Raw genomic sequence first — 21,419 nt, 5'->3', positions numbered from 1 at the left:
GCATTAATTACATCACTTAAATATGGCAGCTGGAAAGATAGGGTCATTTGTAATTTGTTTGTATACTACTGACTTTATGATTACTACTATTACTTATGATACTGATTTATTTGTTGATGTTGTTATTGAATATTATTGACCTTAATATACCAAGTAACCAGAACTCAAGTAATGTACTATACAAACTACAGTAAAATGTACTGATTACTTGTTCACTGGAAGGTGGAGCTAATTTTCAACAACTTTTCATAATGTTGGCAGTTAAATCAATAACATTACATCATATATATTATACCAGTCACATTTGACTTTGCATGTGAAAGCTTAATCTGAAGGTATCTAAACCATAGCTGTAAAATAAAAAGAACATCCCTTCATTTAAATGACTTTTAAATAGTTGACTGTGTTTATGATGTAAACTCTTGAATGAAAAATAACAGAAAAAATGTTAAAACCTTTTATTTTTATCTTCTTATTCATATACAAAAACAGATATTGATTGACTGTGAGAGCATCGTATTATTTTACAAAATCAACCCTAAACCGAAGAAAAGAAAATGAAACACTTAACAAAAAATGTGAAATGAATAAGTCACCTCTTTTTTTTTGTTTCACTATTCAGAAATCTTTTATAACTTACCGATGACACAGACCTGTGCAAAAGTCCTTGAGGTAAAAATATGAAAATATATTCTCGTTTTTTACTGAAGTGAAAAAATACATGAGAAACTACTAACAATGATATTACTAATAACGCATGAATAGTTAAGATCAAAAGTTTCTGTCAATGGCTTTGATTCATCGAAGCAGGTTTGTTACAGTGCAAACGTAACAGTCAAGTTCATACTTGCATATTCAATACATTTTTAAATGTCTACCATTGATTTTATGCTGTTGCCTTAATCAAGAATACTGAGCAGTATTAGACTTTGATCTGGAGTAAAAGCTTCAGGCTAATAGAAACACTGTGAACGCCAGAAAGCAATGCAATATTTTCAGGTCACTTCTCCATTCAGGCTGTAACTTTAGCTTTTGAGTCATTTTCAATGAAGTTACAGCTCAAAGAAAGGTGCTTTCAAAGTCAAAGATTTTGTTGCTATGTCGCTCCGCACAGGACAGTTTGGGACAACAGAGATAAAAACCGGAGCAGCTCTTTGCTCTTTTGTGGATCTGTTTTTTAACAATGATCACCATAACAGCCATGTCTTCTGTGTGTAGCTCATACAGTACCATGCAAAACAACTTACTGGTGGCTCAAATGTCAGCGAGGTCCACCATTAACAGTCCTGTTTCCATTATTGATGAAGATCTACCATGCAACTGTGAACAATTAACAGGCAATTTCTTTTTGCAAACAGTTTGTGCTGCTTTCAACAAAATACACATATTTCTCAATAAACACAGAGTCCATGTCCACCAGGACCAAGTCTTTTTCAAGTCTGGCTCAAATCTTTTCCACATAGTTACCGGGGAAGAGACCTTCCCTTCCTCGAATCCTGCCCGTCCACCAGCCTGATGGATCTACAGAGAAGTAAGCAGAAAGAAGAAATCAGATCAGATCAATCAATTTACTGATTATTTATTGTGATAATCTTTCTTTCTTTTTATCCACAAACCTTCTTTGACGAGGTCGATGATGTCATTGACGTCAAAGCTGATCTCGTCCGTGTCCTGGCCGGTGTACTGATATATGGCGCGGCAGCGGGGCCCCTGGGGTCGAGGCTGAGGTTTAGGAGCAGGAGGAGGCCGCTGACTGATGCTCCTTTTCCTTTGCTTCCTGTGCCAGAGATACAGAAAGGACAAACTGATAAGAGGAACTGCTGATGAAGGGCTAAATGGAGTTAAACCACAGAGAGCACTTTTAGGTTTGTATGTGTTCATTTGTGAAATGCTCCTTCGTGGTAAGTAGAGACTAAAACCAGCACTTTGGGTTCTGCTAAAAAAGCCACAAGATAAACCTCAAAATCCTATCAACATTTGTAATAACACAGACCACTAAAACTCCAGCCTTGGAACAAAACCTTATTTACCACCATATTGAGTGGGAATGTCCGTTTGTATCAATATAAATGGAAAATTGATCTAATATCATTTATTTATTACTTTTGATATAGGAGACTTTAACTGACACATCATTTATAGTCCGTGGCCGTATTAAGAGAGCTCATAAATGGGCGAGTTGTCACGCCGGAAAGACAGGTTTATCTCTGTCACTATAAAATCCATTCATTTGTTTGGGCTCGTTGGTGTTGTGCCTCACCTTGACATGCCTTAACAACTCAGTAAGCTTGTATGCAGTGGATATTTTGTGACTAATCAGCTCCACCCACTCACACTGTGCTAACCACATCCTTCCCTGTTTTTCGTGTTTCACCCTTTCTTACCCTGACATTCCTTGGTCAGGCACGTTGAGGAAGTCCATGTTCCCCTGGTTGTACTGGTTAGGGGGTGGAACTCGGGAGGCTCTCTGGGAGCCCAGTTTCGGTGGAGCTGTGCTGGGTGGCCGCCCGTGTTTTTGTGGGGATGAATATGTGATATTTGATTGTTGTTGGGGATGAGCTCTGGAAAACTTGGCTGCTCCATTCTGGTGTGCTGAGGAGAGAGAAAGTGGAATAAAAAATGAAATAAAAGCTAAAACTCAAACTACCTCCAGATTTCAGAAGAGCTGCTGCCAAATGAAAACCTTGCAGAAATAATATTTGGGTATTAGTTTAAATTCGCTGGAATGGTAGCGGTAGAAGTAGTCAGATTATTTTTAATATAATTTATTGACTGAATTTTTGCTGAATGCGAATACAGTACAACAAAGAGACAGGACTCTGCTTTGATATGTGGCTCTACAAGGTGGCCTGGGTGCCCCGTATTCATAAATTTTATTACAAAAGCTTAACGTACTATCCAAAGTAAAATTACTCTCAATGCAGGCAGAATGACACCAGTCAGCGTTATTGTTATATTACTGAATTGTTGCTGCTGATTTATGTGTATGCAAAAACTGTATTGTAGCAGGTTGAAGTAAAGACAACTTCTTTATATACTGCTTTACTAAGACATATTGATAATATACTGAAGATAACAATGAAATTGAAAGAGTTACATTAAGGTAGGATTGGTAGGTGACTTTACCTCTGCTGGGAACATTATTTCCACCACGAAACTGTGGAGCACTCTTCCTGGTTGGCTCTGAGGAAGGACACGCTCAGTTACAATAACATTATGTGAATAATATGTATAGTAACATTGTCAAACTGAAATACAGGTCTATTTTTGTGTGTGTATGCAATGTGCCTTGCTCCTCCTCATTTTAAGCCTGTATTGTGTCATTATTTCCTCTAACTTACTGGAGGACTTGGGTAAACCATCCCCAACTGTGATGGTGAGGGTCTTCCCTCCGGGTTTCAGCTGTGGCAGGTCACCTTGCCCCCTCTGAAACACAACCAGCCTGGAGCCTCCACCACCCCAGCCCTCCTTCTTCACTCTGAACTCTATCCTGAGAGGGAATAACGTCTGTTAGTGATTTGTGTATGCTAATTTCTATGCAAGTATAGTATGAGTCTGTAGGTTTCCTCTACCTGTCAGTGAAGGAGATTGTCAGTTTTCTCTTGGTTACATCCTCATAGCGCTTTGAGAGCAGGCTGAGGAACTCTGTCTTAAAGTTGGACTCCAGCAGACTGTCGTACTGGGTCTCATGTAGGATGAAGAAATCATCCTGTCTCGTACTGAAAAATACAAACAAAAAAACAGACCATCAAGAGCTTCCACAAAAACTGTGAAAAGTTTATAAAACATCAAAGTATTTTCACAGTGGAGCATTTGAAATGTCTTTCTATGGCAATAATAGTTAAAGTCAAACATGCTAAAGCTGTATTTAAGCTTTACCTGAAGTTAAAATGGCAATACTGGAAAGAGTTCAGACTGAACTGAAAAGAAAGGCGTATACGTGTAATGTAAGAATACTCTGTTTAAGTCCTGCATTTAAAATCGTACAAAAGTGAAGAAGCATTATCAGTCTTTGTCACAAATGTCTTATAATAAATTACATTATTAAAACTGATGCATCAATATGTAAGCAGCCTTGTATTGTTTTAAAGTTTTAAAGTTTTTTGTTTTTTTCTCAAATATTAGATTTTTGTATAATATTGAATAGTTGACATTCTGTTAACGGAAGGTGTTGAATGTTAGCTGTAGTGTTAAGGATTTAACAGCAGTAGTAACGTTAACAGCATTAGTAGGTCTTTGTACTAATCAATCAGTCAAACTTGCGTAGCACATACAGGTTACTGCAATTTCAAGTGTTTATAGCAGTAATAGCTGTGGTAGTCACTAGTTCGAGTATCCCTTTTTATGTCAGTGTGTAGTGCTCATTAGCTATTTTTCTACAATTACAGTAACAGTTGTCATTCAGAAATATGCACTTGTCTCTAGTTAGTGCTCTAATATTTTCTAATAAAAATGTCTCCAGAGTAACTTTTGCATGACGTTGTTTGCTTCAGTCATGCAGTATTCATGTCTGTGAAACTGCCACTGAAATGTCAAGTTCTCAGCTGATGAGAAAAAAAAATAATTCTGTGAATTGTCAGTTCACAAGAATGTGTTCATTTGCTATATTTACCCTTACTGTGACAGTCCCATGCTGAGTTCAGCATAACAGTTCTTGTATTTTATACCACAGTTTCAACCACAAATGTCACTAAAACCAGCTGTAGTAGTGTATCTCCTGTGAACTAGAAACCAACCTGAGAGAGACACCACTGATGTTTCCAAACTCCAGCTTTCGTTTTAGCACCTCCTTTATCTGTCCTTTCTCTGGTCCTTTCTTCACCTTCTCTCGACCAATCAGATAGATACCCTTGGGGGTCAAGATCAAATCTCTCTTGATCGACTGAGAGAAGAAAAAAAAAGAAGTGAGAACTGTGAGCAATGCCAAAAAGGAGAATAATCTTGAGGAAGTGGTACGTCTTGTGACATTACATTTACAATTACAAACTCTAACAATGCTACCTTCATTAAACAGCACTAAACATAACAAGGCTTCATAAAGCTTCACCTTGAACCTGCGATCAAACTTGTTGACAGAATCTGCAAAGTCAACGCGCTCTCTCTTGGCCAGAAACTGTCGTAGCTCAGGCCTCTGCTCCAGACCGAGGTAGTCTCCGACAAAGTTTCTGTTGATGCTGTTCTTCCTCCTCTCCTTCGAGTTGTACAGGATGTCTGAGGCTGTGTTGCAAGAACGGACAAACTTTTAGAATCACAGTTCCAAATACGTACTTCAGGAGGAACAATATAGTTTTGTCTTTGTAACTCACCCTCCTCTCTCATCTGTTCATACTTCTTCTTGGCAATGAATCTTCTCCAGGATTTCTGAATGATCCTGGCAAAAGTGTCAAACTTTCTCTCTCTCATCTCCTCGAGTAGGAAAAGCTATGGAGCACACATCATGAGGAAAACGTTCACATTTATCATATGCTTCATGTCGCACTTCAAAGTGTAAAATTACAATACATGCTGACCAATATCAGGAAGAGGAAATTTCAGATTCCAGGCCACTTAGGGGAGCAGAAATTAGTTGCGCTAACATTACCTAATTAAGTCTAGTGTTTTGTTTGGTGACCCCTGATAAATGTAGGCCCCAAATTCACCCCCTTTAACTCTGTTTTTGGTCTCAGCAGCTAAATGCTCCACTATGTTCACCACCTAGTTCCTGACTGTGTCTGTCTGCTGTTTGGTGCTGACCCGGTGGTGTACAGTGGGTTTTTAGAGCAGCTGAAAGGAAAACAGCACAGTATAAGAGTGATGAGAGCGAACTAAAACAGTAAAGTTGCAGACAGACAGATAAACAATGAGCTTAAAGATTCTTAAAGCTGATTTGGTGATAATTCTCTGTAGATTTATATCTATGAGATACTCCTTTTACATCGTCACATTGTTGTCACATTGTCATTTGATGCATCGTCATTATAAAATATCAATTATAGCCTTTAGCCGCTAGCAAAACAAGCAAATATAATAATAATCTGTAAGTAAGTAAAGGTCCTGCATTGAAAACATCGGAAAAGTGTGTGAGTAATATTTGCACAATTCACTTAAAGTACTTGTTTAGCATTAAAAAATAGCCATTTATTCTAATACTTATGCAATGTTATTGCTAACCTCTTTTTGTTGACGTAATAATAATAAGTGGAACTGTGTAGAAACTGTTTTTATAAATGTTTTAAATATTTTAGTGTTATGTGTAACTGTTAAGCGTGGCAGTTTAACTTAAACTTATCTGGTAAGATAAGTTTGGAGACAGGAAAAATGGCATGGAAAATGTGTTCTGTTCTGGATTGAATATTTTATTTTGAATGTGTCTTATGAACATGGGAAATATTTCTAGGGGGACAACAATTGCAGAGTAATAGTAAATAATGGGTTAAATGAAAAAAATGGATAATGCAAACGGTATTTAGTGAATATGTGAATACAAGATAACAGGTGAGAATATAAGATAACAAGCTGCATCTTCGTGCATCATATCTTCCTGTATTTTCAGGATATATAATTGTTGACGGGTGCTGCCACCCCGTACCTGGAACATAAGTAAAATGCTTATATAATGATACAAAGCATTTTCCTGTTTTTTAAGGTGAAGCAAATTTTAATTACACTACATGTTATTAAGTAGTTTTATTTGTAACAATGCATCATATTTTAATATACTGGAGTATAAAGAACAATATTTCCCTCTGAACTGTAGCAGAGTGGAGGTATAACATGGCATCAAAAGAAAATACTCAAATAAATCACAAATAACTCAAATTTGCTCCACAGATCAATGCAGACACAAAACACAGCCCACAGAGAAATACAGTATATGAAAAGTCTGTTACCGATTCAGGATTCTTGACAAAGACTTTGGTGCGTCCCATCTGGTACTGGTCGGTATCCATGTTGACAGATCGCAGGAGGTGAAGGACCCCCTGCTGCTCTGGACCTCTCCAACATGGCCATGTCTCAGCTGTGAGAATGGCATACCTGGATACAACACGCACACAGACAGCAACCATAAGTCATTTAACGAGTGTGTTAGAGCTGTGTTCTTCTCTCAGGACAAACACAGAGAAAGGGTTGAATCCTTTCAAGAAACATGCAGGATTAAACTCACCTCATCAGAAACTTATTGAACACTCTGCGGTATGCAAATCCAGCCCTTCTTACACGGATGTTTTCCCGCAGTCCCAGGTATTCAACCTGATGCCTAGCCCTAAAAAGAGATGGAAAACCACCATTCAAAAGGGGTTTTACTAAATGCTGGAGTGTGGTGTGTGTAAATGTTGGTCACAGTGAGGATGCTAACCTGCTCTCCTCCCAGTCTTTAGGTCTTTTTGTCTCATTAGGTTTGATACAGCGGATATAGTGCGGAGTGCATTTCATCAGCGTGTTCACCAGATCATTAGCTTGTCTCTGTTTGGGAACACCCATAAGCGATCAGTGCATTCTTACAACTCGAAACATTCTTATCTTTCTATTTTATGTATTCAAGTTTTAACTCTTAGTCTAACCTTGATCTTTGAGCTGGCTGTGGTTGGCCTGCCTTTCTTATCCGTGTTCAGGTTTTCAGGGAACAAGCTACGAATGAAGTTACTGTGGAGATAAAATCAAGGGACATTTTTATTCACTGCATTTCTTTTATGAACAAACCACGTGTGAATCCTGGTCAAAAGGTGTAAGAGACTCACTATTCACTGCTTTGCATGAGCTCAATTAGGTCAGGGAAAAGCACGTCCCGGTTTCTCTCACAGAAGCCGTTGATATCATAAGACACCTGAGACGACACCAGACATTCTTACTGCTGTGTACACTTTACAAGCCAAGCAAACGTTATTATTTAGTAGAGAAGACTGTCAGGGTTATTTGTTGTACAATTTTTAACTCAAATGTGCAGCAACACTACTGTTTAAATAATAAAATACACATACTTGTCAAACGGTAATGTTTCTGTTACAGGATTTCATGTTCCTACCTTGCCGGCGTAGTGATGTATGACAAAGCCGGAGTTCCAGCTGTTGAAATGTTCATGCGTTCCCACAGCGGCCTGCAGTTTCTGCAGCAGAGTGCCATCTGCACCCTCTCCTTTGGCATGCATGGTGGCGCACACATCATCCAGCACGCTCATTATACCAGGAGGGTTCTGCAAGGAGAGGATAATGTCGATGAAACCTCTTACTAACTGGGAAACAATCACCACTTGCAACTGATTTTACACATTTGAAAGGACAAAAATCCCCAGTGCTTACAGTATAAAGAGCCACTATTTGATCTTAGGTGGATAATAAAAGAACAAACAATGACAATGTCCCAGTTAAAACCATTAAAGCCAAGCAAGAACACACAAGAGCACCCAGCTAGTCCAGTGGAAGAGAAGCACATTGTGTCCTCTTAAGAAGCACTACAAATTGATATGTGTAAGGTGATGCAGTTATGAGTTTACCAGTTTATTTTCAATGAGGTCGCACACAATCTTGTTGTTGAAGTACTCGATGGGAGTCCACTTGATGCCCTCCTGAACGTACTCTTCCTGAGAGAAAAATACAACACAAGAAAAGAGCTCAAAGGAAAACGCAAGACAGTGGATTTGAAATATTTACAACCAGATTCTGAATGGATTATACAGGGGCTCGCTCTTTGTCTCTATCAAACAGACCTGCTTTTACTTAACATATTGCAGAAGTTAAGAGACAAGGAAGCGATATCGCAGAAAAGTAATAAATTCATTGTAGCTACCTGCTCAGCCTTCAGAGTCAGCTCAATAAAGATCTGCTGCAGTTTCTCGTTGACAAAGTTGATACAGAACTGCTCAAAACCATTCCTCTGTCGGGGGAGAACACAATCCGGTCTATATCAGATTATCACCACAGTAAATCAAATCTTGCTGTGCTGTACCATCTATAAAACCAACATCTGTTATTTTAGCATCTGCCTATAAATATTATTGAACTGTAAGTTGCAAGAGGACTAACCTGGAATATCTCAAAGCCATAAATGTCAAGTACCCCGATACTGAATTCTTCATGTGGTTTTTGGATAGCTTTATTTATGGCCTGCAGAAGACAGATAGTGTAAAAGCAGAAGAAAATATAAAATACGGATGTCAACTTGTGTAGGGATATCAGTTAGATAGAAAAATAAGTTTCCTCGTTTTATTTAATCTGTTTTTGTTGCTAGTGTTTTAAAAAGTTTGACTACCTCCACCAGGTAGTCAAAGAGTCGCGCATATAGGGCTTTGGCCAGGGCGTCTCGTGTGTAGGTGGCCTGTTCCTGGTTCAGGGTCACATTAATGGACTCAGACTTCCCTGCCCACTTTGATTCCATCTTCCGGCTGGTTAGCTTGTCCTGCAGACGGTTGGGGTCGATGCCCAGCAGATAGGCAGGGAAGGCAAGCACTGGAAAAGCAGAATTGAATCTTAAATCAACATAAATATATGAATTATGTCAAAATGAGTAAGAAGTATTAAGATATGTTTAGCTTTAAGATGAAAATGTACATAGCCTGAGAATGTTTCCTTCTGCAGTACATGAATAAAGTCTGCAGTGGATTAAATTGTACAATTCTAGACAGAGACTGTGGGATGATAAAATTGCCACCCTGGATGTAAACATCAATTATCTGTTCAGCAGAGATTCCGTAGGCAGCAAACAAAGGAGGAGATAAACAAGGTAGTACTGATGTGCACAGACTCTATCAATTAGCAGGGTGTTTGCCATGGGACTGCTTTGTCATGGTGAGCTCTAATTTACTCATATGCCTCGGGGAGATAATGGGCAATTGTACAGTATATGCCAGGTGTGTGTGTGTGTGTGTGTGGATGAGTGAATACATGTGTGCCTGGTGTGTGTGCATGGAGTGTGTCACTCACAGTCTGTGCTTTCCACCTGCCCATAGTTGCCTGCTTCTATGAAGCTAATGTTTCCTAAGTGGAGGATGCCTGCGACAATCTGCAGCACCTGAGTCTGGATGTCACCTGGGATCCCAATAACAGACATGGCTTCCTGCAGACCACAGCACCAACGCAGACAGTGAGCAGTTTGCAGCAGTGAGATTTACTTTAAATATCATTAGTTAAATATTTTGGAAAGAACTAGAATATTTAGACCAATGTGGGCAAGAAATTTGTTTCAAGTACAACTTTTAATAGCGAGGTCTGTGGATTACATAGAGGAACAGAGACACTGTTTTTTTGAAAGACAGGTCACTGTTTAATTTTTTAAACATAGTTTGTCAGTACTGCTAACCACAAATGAAACCCAGCATACACAGTATTTACCATAGTTTCTTGGAAGTCTTTGCTGTCATTGGTCCCATCCACCTTGTAGGTCCCAGACTGGTTGAGGTAGTAGTAGTAGTCTGGAGTCATGATGCCCAGACCCTCTTTCTGCTGAGCATTGGCGCCCTCTATGAGCTGAAAGAGAACAGTGCAGGTAGGAAAGCAGTCACACATGGGTTCTTCTCAAAGTAGGAAGCAAAACAAAAAGAGGAATCGTTCATGTGCATCACAATGTTATTGGCTAAATTAATTTTGAGTCATGAAAGGTCAGCTATCTTACCAAAAAAGGAGTTTAGTGAGTGGTGACTGTGACTGATCTATGACGATCTGTCTTTTATCAGCCTCTGACCTGATAATAAATGTGGAAGTTCCTCTCGCTCTCATTCTGGCTCACCACCCTCGACTTCTCCAGCAGGAAGTTTGAGATTTTGCCACCGTCTGGCTCTCCTCCTCTGCTGAACTGAATCTCAAAGTATTTCCCCTGGTAGATGCAAAATAAAAAGTCATCAATCAGAGTTGCCAGACTCGCTATCTACAGATAAATCTGTCAGATCTGTTTACTCAACAGGTGCAGGGTAAGCAACTTCCACTTCTTGTGCAGTCAACCTGATGCACACACAGTCAACCTTATTAAACAATCAACACAAGCAACTACAGATAACATTAAACCTTTGTGTCATAAACAACTATAATATTTCCACTGCTTCGACTTTGCATAGATCTAACTAGAAATTTTGAGTGTGCCTGACTCTGGCTCCGTTGCCCCCATACATTATTATTGACACTGCTCAGCAAATTCAGCATTAATACAACAAGCTGTGTCATCACTGCCTTTTTAATGGGCTCTTATTTTGAAGGACTCTATGTGTGTGTGTGTGTGTGTGCGTGCTTGTGTGGTCTTGTGTCTGTTAATGAGAGCATTTTACAAGTCTTTTATTTTGAAAGGGACTCTTATTTTGTCTTGTGTGTGTGTGTGTGTGTGTGTGTATGTGTGTGTGTGCATGTGTGTTTGTCTGTCTCTCTAGCTATGTGTCTGTGTTTGTGTCTGCGAGAGAGAATGAATAAAATGGCCGACATTAAAAATGTAGTTTTGATAGTCATTGATATCATATAGAGACTTCAATAAAGTTAGTCAAAGGCAGGCTTGAGGTTGCCAAGCAACCAGGGTCAGCTGCAGTAATTAGGCACATGTGCGCGCACACACTCTGCGTCTCTCCCCTGAGACACTCAAAAAATCTCTAAATGAAGCCCCTTGAAGATGGCCAAAAATGCCAAAAAAGGTGTGCTGCAAACCAAAAGCCATCAGCATCCTCATCTCGTGGACAATTTCCTTGCCAGTTTTCAGGCGAAATTGTATAAACTTTGGCCTAGGGAAAGCACAGGTGCTCCCTGCTCCTTTTGGAAATTTCTCTTCTCAAATTTTCATGGGAAAATTCTTCTCTCCCTCTCCACTCTAGCGATAATGTCACGCACTCTAGCTCTCGAACATTCTTCCAATTAATTTTTTTGGCGTGGTTTTTGGCGATTTATCAGCAAACCTTTTGATTCCTTTTTTTGTGTATGTGCGACCAAAACTGCGGGAGGAGTAGCGTGCCAAAAAAAGGCGTAAGAATAATGATAAAATAATAATAAAGAATATAATAATAAAATAATAATAATAATAATAAGCGCGGTGAATAGTATATAGTGTGCTCTTTAAGGCACACTCTGACCCGTACACAGAATGTCTCATGCTCTATCAAGGGTGACAGACACTTTGCAAACTGATGTGTTGTATCGAAGCTGCACACTTGATGTTTTTGTGGTTTATAGGTGTGAAATTAGAGCATCAGGACCCCACTGATGAGAAACGTGGGAGAGTAAAAGAAATGACTGTTAGTTGAGACTATGCTTCTGCAGTGCATTGCAACACTACAAATATATATCCTTATGTTATTTTATCTGACCAGTATACAAGTTTCTACAGTCGGTGCACACTGTTAACATGCTCAAAGTAGTTCATTTCTCTCAGCATTTTATACCTTTATTAGGCAGTTCCTATTAGAGCTGAAACAACAGACCCTTTTCACAGCAGCCATTTTGACATGAAATAGCAGGCTCTGTTTCATTTATTGAACCTTAATTAGTATCATTGGTAACGCCTGTGTTTATAGTATTTCATGTCAAAATGATGTCTGAAAATAAATTCACGCTGGCACGCTTCATGTTCAATACTCGATTCAGTTAAATTCAACTCAATTTTATTTATATAGTGCCAAATCATAACAAAAGTTATCTCATGGCATTTTTCATATAGAGCAGGTATAGACCTACTCTTTGTCCCTTGGCTCTTAAAAAGTAAGTTGTATATTAGCCTCTGTGAAGCAGTCATTTCTAGTAAAAGTTCATATTTATCTAACCTGCACGGGCTGCTGTCACTGGATTTGCTTCTTGGCAAAGATTAGTAAGAACAGCAAATGTTTGACAATAAAAACAGGAAATCTGATGAAAAATGGACAAATGAGTTTGCCATTATTTGCCACCTCATACCAAGCCTAAACCACTGTGTTTAATTTCCCAAATGACAGTTGCTGTTATTAATATCAGGCGCTATCACGAGTCACAACATGCTAGCTTCAGTGCAGCTGAGAGTACCACAAATAGCTGATAAATGTTACTATTTTGTTTGTTTATTAATTGGCATCTGATCTCCTTCCATTTTGGAAAAGCGGACCTCCTGAAAGCTCCTTGAGTTGAGAGTTTACCAAATTCCTCTTCACTGTAAGTCTTTAAGTTAAAAATTTACTTCAAATCAGCAGTAGGTGTTGAATTAAAGATCGTACTCACAAATCGACTAGAGTTGTTGTTGCGGACGGTCTTGGCATTACCGAAAGCTTCGAGGAGAGGATTTGACTGTAGGATGATGTCTTTTACATGCTGCAACACACACACAGCGACACAATGTAAGCAAAAGTACCTCCACACCAGACTGCAGACCAGAAAGTATAAAGATGTCTTGAGTTATTGCGTGCTGTCTCTACCTGAACCTTTGATCCTCCTCCAGATACTTTGGAAATGTAACCCATGATGTATTTGGCAGCCACTGTCTTTCCAGCACCGCTCTCACCGCTATTAACACCCCACAAAACAACTAAATATTACTCAAACACATACTCACAGACACATGCTGCATTACAAAATGTCACAACCACATGCAGTCTACTGTAAGACAACAGCAAGAAGAAAAACAGGGCTGATGTGTTCACCTAATGATGACACACTGATTCTCTCCATCAATCATCATGTTTCTGTACATGTTATCAGTCAAGGCGTAGATATGAGGTGGGTTCTCATATTGGGCCTACAGGGGCAAAGAGGAAAGAAAGGGATTTGTGGTCAGCTCAGGCCAATGGAGTATTAAACATCACACAATTCAAGCGATTGTTTACTCACAGCTCCTTGGTAAAGTTCGATCTCTCTGTCAGTGAAATATGGCATCTGCTTGAACGGGTTAACTGATATTAATACAGGGCCGATGTATGTCTGAACAGTGAAGTCAAGGAACATGAAGGACAATAAACTAGAACATACTGTAATATGCTTCTTTTCAGTAGAGCCTTACCTTATTGACCATTTTATACATTTGTGACAAGCATCCCTTTATTCTCTTTATTGGAGGTTTAGCAGGAGTTCGTTAAAAGTGCTTTACAAAGAAATTTATGTTACATTAAGGGGAGTGTTTAAATCTGGGTCTTTTATCTAATATTAGTTGAGAGCGGTCAGGCTCCAACTCCAAGATATTTGAGTACTTTATGTTCCAGAAAAAAACAGCCGATAGAGCAAAATCTTACAGCAACACCCCTGCAAGTTCCCTCTTTTAACGAACATGTCATCATCAATATCGTAACAACGCTAAAGAAGCAGACTTCCAACACTGTTTGCACAATAAAACTAAGCAATCAAAGAGACACAATCTCTGCCATGTTTTGTTATCACTTTATCAGTGCACTTAGAAAGCATCTTTAAGTTGACAGTTATCACTTGCCATTAACCAATAGCAAGCCATTATCTTGGCATTAAAACCACCACTGAAGACTCCTATCAAGTGCAATTGACATTCTCAAACTGACCCTCAGTGGTCCTTAAATTTCACTTTATTATTAAGTCTACAGTCATGCTAGAAGCTCTGTGATGCTGTATTTAGCTCACAATCCTAACATGGTGATGATTAGCAGGTATATCATCTTAGTTCATCATTTTAGCATGTTAACAATTGTTAATTACTAATTGAGGCATAGCTGGTGCCAGTGATATAGTGCATGGTATACACAGGTATACAGAGTATATCTACATTCAGCCAGTATAAACACTTTTAAATTTGAAATGAATGTTTGTTTTCTGGGATGGTGAAGGCATGACAGAGGTTTCATGAGTGTATGGAGTAATCAGGAATACTTCACTCTGAATAATTGTGTAGTTGTCCCATCTGCACCTCATCTGTGGCTAACGATAATTACATAATGATCCCTTAAACTCTTGATGATCCCTAAAGTTACGCTGCAGGAGTTAAGTGACAATGTGCAAACACTGCTGACCTATTTGTGGATGAGCTAAATATGCAAGAGTAGTCTTACATGTCTCTGTTTATAACACAGGGTGTTTTATCCTTTGCAGGGCAAGCTGCTATAAAAAGAAATTTGAGGTATAAATTAAGAGTACTACTACTTCTCCTGGCACTGCTGGCTAAGGATGATGGGACTGTGATTAAGTTCTAATTGGGTTATAAACATAAAATAAGTAAAGGATGCGTTCAAATTTTGACCTGATGAAGGCACAACAGTGAAAACTAAGGGTCACCAAAGTTATTACAGAAATAACACCTGTCAATCCACTCAAATCCACACATATCAGCCTCATGGTGGCACTACATGAAAAGCCAGAGGATCTTCAAAGTCAGCAGGATTAATCCTCTGGGAACTTTGAATATCTGTACCAAATTTCATGCGATCTACCCCATAGATGTAGAGATATTTCAGTCTGAACCAAAGTGGTGGAATGACAGATGGAGCTTGGCATCTGAGCGATGCTGCTCGCTGACTAATACATCACAGACTATTTTTGGTGTCTGGTCAGCCTAATCTAGGGTGGGGTAAGTGGGGGGAATTACAAGGTCACAACTTCAGTATTTTTAAAAGTCTGTGCCTTACCATTATTAAATAGTTAATGGTTATTGTGCTAAAAAAAACACACAAAAAAAACACCCACAGAGATCTTTCACTTCATGTCATCTTACTACATGGAAATCTAAAAGCTGTTTTTATCTATGCATGAAAGGACTAATTAGTAGTTAGTTATTTGGAAACATATTATCCACTACTTGTCCCTAAACAACTTAGAAATCCTTTGCAGTCGTGACTTATCGCTGCATTGTAAGTAACATGAACTGAGTGCGGACTAATGAATTCTTTTCCTGACTCTAAATTTGGGTTTCAAATTCAGCTGTGCTTCAGACGGAAGTGAGCTGTTGAGTCAGACAGTGAATGCAAAAGAGGAAGAGTGAATTCATTGCATTTATGGCCTTATATGTTGATGAGTACTTGACATAAATGGAACAAGATACACAAGGCTAATGCCCCAGATTTAACCATATTAAGATTAAGTTATCTTAAACCACTAAATCTTCTGGTGTGAAAAATGGAAAACTAAAAAAATGTAGATAATTATTGACACATATTGGATAAACTTCCTGTCCTATAGTCATCATGATTTCCTGCCTCTACATTTGTTTAGGTGCCAATATAAGCTTCAGTCATACCCTCCTATTGTCCATGAAGTTAAATTAAGTACCACAATACAACAAAGTAACTCAGTAATGAGCAGGATACAAAGATGTAGTCGTCCATGTATCTTTTCTTCAGGTTTTCGACAATGGCGTCCTCAGTGATCTTGGACAGTAGGACCATGTCGTCCACTCCGCTTTGCTTCACATTTTGACTCTGCCAGTGGTACTTCGCCTTAATCGCAGAGCAGAGGGAGAAAGAAAGACATTAGATATGTGCACTGTTTGACAAATTCAGGTCAGAGACTACAAAACTGTGTTACCACATCAAAGACTTGGCCAGGAAGGTCAAAAGAAAAATGCTATTGTGAATTCAGTATTGGGGGCTTTAAATACACTTGAGACTGAAAGTCATTATGTCTCATGCTTTACTAGGTCAAATTTGATTATTTTATAACTTCATTATAAAGGTATAACACAAAAGAAGAAGAAATAATTCAAAAGAATTATCAGTGAACTAACTAACAAACAGAAATACAGAAATAAATGATGAAAACCAAAACTAGTAAAACATGCAAAGCAAGAAAGCGAAAACTAGTTAGATGACACAGACAAATTTGGCATCAGTATCGAGGTGCTTTTCAAAAACCATTTGTGGTTGCCATTACAGGAAGCTGGGGCTGGTTGCCAAGCAACATGTCACAGATGAAGTTAGTTCATTTTCTAAGTTGGACATTTTAGAGAAGCACCACCTTTGCCCAGCAGCGTCCAGTATACCTAACCAGTAAAGTATGGAGGTGAAACAATTTAATGATTGTTGTGTTGTGAAATGATATCTGTGTTTCTGTAATTAACAGGTCATTAGACAGATCGTAGTATTCTGCAGACACATTCGTACAGGACCCTGAGGTTAACTCCTGTATCTTGGCTTTCCTTATGCTGTTTGATGTGTGAAGTCAAGTCAGTGACAAGTTTAGTCATTGGCACAGTGGTTGGGTTGTGGTCTGGGTGTTGTCTCTGACTTACATTTACTGATTTACAGGGAAGAAGGTACACTTCACCTATAGTGCATGGCATTATAAGGGAGAGAGCTTCAGATGATAACAAGCCTTCAAACATTTGTTTGTATTTTAGCATCTTAGCATTTTAGGTGTAACTAATATGTTTTATTCTGCATCACACCCAAATAACGATATACAACAGTTACATGAAACAACTAATCCTGTTATGAAAAGTTAACTGTTAGTTTATGTGTATAAACATGTCACAATATGACACTCCAAACAAAAGATGAAATAAGTGTCTTAATATTTTAATAAAGTCGTGTCATGTGCTACAGCTTGAACACGCTTAGACTAAGCAAACACATTATACCCGGTGTGTGTGACGTGTCATTCAGCATGTGTTTTTATTTCTAAATTTAAATGTCCTTCAACTGCAATTCAGACGGAAGTCATGAGTGTCAGTCTAATTAGAGCCGATGAAACCAAAAGCTGCAAAGCCATCATCTGTAATGAATGTCATGTTTTGCCACAATTTTGTCTGTCAGACTAAATTGCAGTAATTGTGTTTAAAGGATTTATCTGATTTCATTCTATATTGTTCTTATTAACAACAAATTAGTTCTTCTGTCGGGGCTTTCTTTGACTTTACTTCACTGTCTGTGGCTCACTGGTTCCTAGTGAAGATGTAAATCTTTAAATATATAGCTTAATTTAGACAAAGGCTACAGTTTTTCATTAATGTTACTCAAATATGAGGACATGGCACGTTTGCCAGGGACTATTTTCAGCAGAGGATTAATACGTGTTAACAGGATCAGTGTAGGATCAGATTACTTTGAAAACAGATTACATGGGAATTTTTGTAATTAATAATGTGACCTATTGGACTGCCATAATTTTAGTCTAATCTGAACAAAATCAATTTCAAAATCACTGATATATGCAGTTTATACTAGAGAAGTGTACACAGCCACAAAAATGTGAGCACTTTAAGCTTTTAAAAACTAATAAAAATTCATTTTGCACATTCAGCATTTGGTCAAATTAAATAACAGTGAATATCTTCTATGACTATTTATCAATTTTTCCATGTTTAATACAACTGTTGTTGTTGTTAGCATGCTTGTTAGCCACTGGCAATCACATGATCCTTTTGGTTGAGTCTGTCGACCAGTCAGAGGCTGTGTGGACATGTTTGTGGCAGCTCTGATCTCGCCTTACACAACACAATAACAAAATAAAGAAATGCGTCACCTAGTGTAACTATTGCTCATAGTAATCACAAATTATTTTTACATTTGGTCAGGTCACGTTTTAAGGTCCCGTGTGTCAGATTCAGGAGGCTCTATTTACAGAATATATCAGAAATGGAATATAAACTGCCTAACTATGTTTTCATTAGTGTATTACCACCTGAAAATAACAGTTGTTATATTTGTAGAATGAGCCTTATATCTACAAACACTGTGGGTCCTCTTCCTCAGAGTCCAGCATGTTTCTACAGTAGCCCAGAAGAGACAAATTAAACACTAGATAGGACCTTTTGCATTTTTGGTACTTTTCGTGGCCTCTGTAGTTGCTCCTTTATGCTGGGAGTGTGAGGTGAGGGGTTTGCAGTCAATAACTATACCACTAGATGACACTAAATCATAAACACACTACTCCTTTTAATCATACCACAAGCTACAGTAATTATCGTCCTGTCTGAACACACAGTTGGACCTGATTCTTGGACCAGATGGTGCCTACCACTTACATATTGAAATCAGCAGTGTGGGAATAAAACCTTTTCTTAATCAATGCAGCTTTTGTGCCCCCTCATACAGTATCTGCACTCAGCCTCAGATCCTGCAACAAAACTCTCTTTCCTAGCCTCGACTTAAAACTATCATGGCCCTGAAACTCTGAAACAGCATTCTGCTGACTTCTTTTAAATCTCTACTAAAACATTGCATCTATGCATTTGCATTTCTGAACTCAGTGGTCTTCCTATTTCATGTCTCTTTGAACTCTTTTCATTAATTTGTGTCTTTTGGTTCATCTTCACTCTTTATGGACTGAAGACCTCCTTTGTGTTGTCTTGATTTGTGAGTGTTTCAGTATATCTTTGTAACATTACAGGAACAACCTCTACCAGAAAACAACGCCACTGTTGCCTGTTTTACTTTTTAGACACTGCATAGTTAATAGAGAGATCTTGCTATTAAGTTAAAAATTCATATTTAAGCACTGAGAACCACAAGCAGACTGCCCGTCATGCTTATGTTGTGGTTTGGCAGTAGAAATCGCACTCAATCAAAACGGAAGTTTCTAAAGAGTCGTTGAAACAAACAAACAAAAAAACCTGTGAGATGAGCTTTAATCTGTCACACATCTGTCAGGTCAGTCATATTTAGATTGACCACTTCTAACCACATCCTGCCGGCATCTCACTTGTGACTCTTATTTTGAAAGGATAATAGCAAGTGAAAAACATGGTTAGACAATATGTAAGGGATTTCAACGACATTTGGCTGCAGGATATGACAGCATCAACAAGACTGTGTGAGGTATGATGTATGATGAGGACCATTCGGAGTGTGAGGAGGAAGTGTTGTGACAGAAACTACAGGCCTCTCCTGTAGTCCACTTCCCCCCTCATCTCTGCCTCTTGTGAAACCCTGTAAACTTTGTACATGCTACTGGTTCTCTTCCTGCAACCGCCTGCAGAGTTCTGGGGGGGCTACCAACGCTGTTTTCGACTCAACTGTGAGATAAATCTTTGAGATTAACTGAAATTACAGATCAGTAAATTTGCGGTATATTCAAGAGGATGTATCTGCTTTATTTTAACATGTACACGACCCATTTATGTTGATTTCTCATCCTGTAGAGACTTCATAGATGAATTTCACGAGTCCAAATCTACATTTTAATCTAAAATGTGATTGCAAATCAAAGTTCACATCAATGCAAGCATTGTATTTTACTGCCTTGAGCTAGTCTTAATGAAAGGACTTGCTCTGAAAAAGAGGAAACTCTTTTTTGTTGCTTCTGTGAAGGAGCTGAATTTCCCTGAATAGACCTTTAAGATATGTCATCACATCCCTCATCAGGTCAAAACTGACTTTCGAGTGTTAATACCCTTTTATGGCTTGTCAAAGGGAAACTACCGAAGTGCAGTTAATCAAAGCTTGTAAAGGTGAACAGTGAGGTGTCAGCTTGTCAGAAAATTGTCTTAAAATGCTGATTTTTGGAAACAAAGCATCAAAAAGTCACACTGTGTGAAAGCATCTTAAATCTCTCTTGAATCTGTCAAAGTTTTTACAAGTACACACACACATCACAGCTGTCTGAAGGTGTGAGATAGAAAATGAAGGTGTGGTTCCGTACCATTGTTCCGGTGGGCCTCTCCTCCTCTGGTGTCCTATGTGTGACTGGGTGTGTGTCCTCAAAATCCACAGGTTGACCCCCTCAGACTGCAGCAGTCATCACACAGCAGGACGATCAGATCCAACAGCAGCCAGCAACCTACAAGACATACACTGTTACAATTTAAAATCTACTTCCTCATACTCCCACAGATGTAGTGTGTGAAACAAGAACTGCTCGAAAATAACGCACACACACACGCACACACACACACACACACACTGATGCATACACTCACCATGTAAAGTTACAGCTACTTCTGTATTTCTGTCATATTCGTAATCATCAGAGCGAGGATGAAATAATGACCCAACGTGCTGATGTCGGTGTCAGACAGCAGATCCAAAGGTTAACAACACAATTAGTCAGTCCAATTCATCTTCCCAACAGCAGACGAGTGTTGATGGCTACAACATCCACAAAATGATCATTATCTTCGACCTGTTGCCAAATGATGGTGTTTCAGTTGTGAGTTGCCGGCTCCACCCAGGTTGTGGTTACTTCACGGTGTGTTTGTGTCGTCAGAGAGGCTGCTGCCTCTAACGCCTATAATAACTGATGCAGGTTCACACAGAGGTGGAGTGTACTGTGCTGGCAGGAATGTATTTGTGGAGGTGTCAAACTGTTTTGTTTTTTCTGTTTTAAGTGAGAATATTTTTAAGTACCTGCATAGCACCTAGATCAATGCAGATCTGGTCTCATATGTTCAGGGGCGGGCTCAGAAACTAGAATAGGGCAGGCTGGGGCATAGTTTCAAAGAGGTACAAATATATCAAGACTTACTGTACATTTAAAGCCCTGAGACTGCACAACAGAAACTTCCTGAGCATATATTTTCTCAGTTTTATTTTGGATTTCTGATATTACAGAAACACGTTTAGGAGTTACGGTGGCATAGACCCTGTCCTAAACTTAAAGAAACTACTGCCAAAACTAGCCTCA

The 21,419-nt window shown here is 38.8% G+C and overlaps 1 protein-coding gene across 1 annotated transcript; it reads right to left on the bottom strand.

The window, feature by feature from the left end:
- Nucleotides 1-443: 443 nt before the first annotated feature.
- On the bottom strand, nt 444-20,945 carry myo1f (myosin IF). The gene is made up of 29 exons (XM_010734475.3): nt 20,716-20,945; nt 20,439-20,576; nt 16,169-16,297; nt 13,737-13,826; nt 13,550-13,644; nt 13,325-13,412; nt 13,131-13,220; nt 10,654-10,785; nt 10,305-10,439; nt 9,897-10,029; nt 9,226-9,422; nt 9,000-9,080; nt 8,764-8,850; nt 8,471-8,557; nt 8,003-8,170; nt 7,719-7,804; nt 7,542-7,623; nt 7,337-7,443; nt 7,145-7,243; nt 6,870-7,014; nt 5,307-5,421; nt 5,048-5,217; nt 4,737-4,882; nt 3,573-3,719; nt 3,342-3,490; nt 3,127-3,183; nt 2,385-2,592; nt 1,617-1,777; nt 444-1,521 (listed from the first exon to the last, which is right to left on the bottom strand). Exons 2-29 carry the CDS (start codon nt 20,439-20,441, stop codon nt 1,445-1,447), a joined length of 3,264 nt encoding a protein of 1,087 aa, XP_010732777.2. The 5' UTR covers nt 20,442-20,576; nt 20,716-20,945; the 3' UTR covers nt 444-1,444.
- Nucleotides 20,946-21,419: the final 474 nt, after the last annotated feature.

Source organism: Larimichthys crocea, chromosome XVII, assembly GCF_000972845.2.
Source record: "Larimichthys crocea isolate SSNF chromosome XVII, L_crocea_2.0, whole genome shotgun sequence".
NCBI classification, from domain to species: domain Eukaryota; kingdom Metazoa; phylum Chordata; class Actinopteri; family Sciaenidae; genus Larimichthys; species Larimichthys crocea.
This window is presented reverse-complemented; position numbering and strand designations above follow the sequence as displayed.

Excerpts from the sequence above, each read along its gene's own strand:
- myo1f (XM_010734475.3), bottom strand. Across the intron at positions 8,851-8,999 it reads ATGGCTTTGAGATATTCCAG|AGGAATGGTTTTGAGCAGTT; the intron begins GTTAGTCCTCTT and ends CTCCCCCGACAG. Across the intron at positions 7,624-7,718 it reads CTCATGCAAAGCAGTGAATA|TAACTTCATTCGTAGCTTGT; the intron begins GTGAGTCTCTTA and ends TTATCTCCACAG.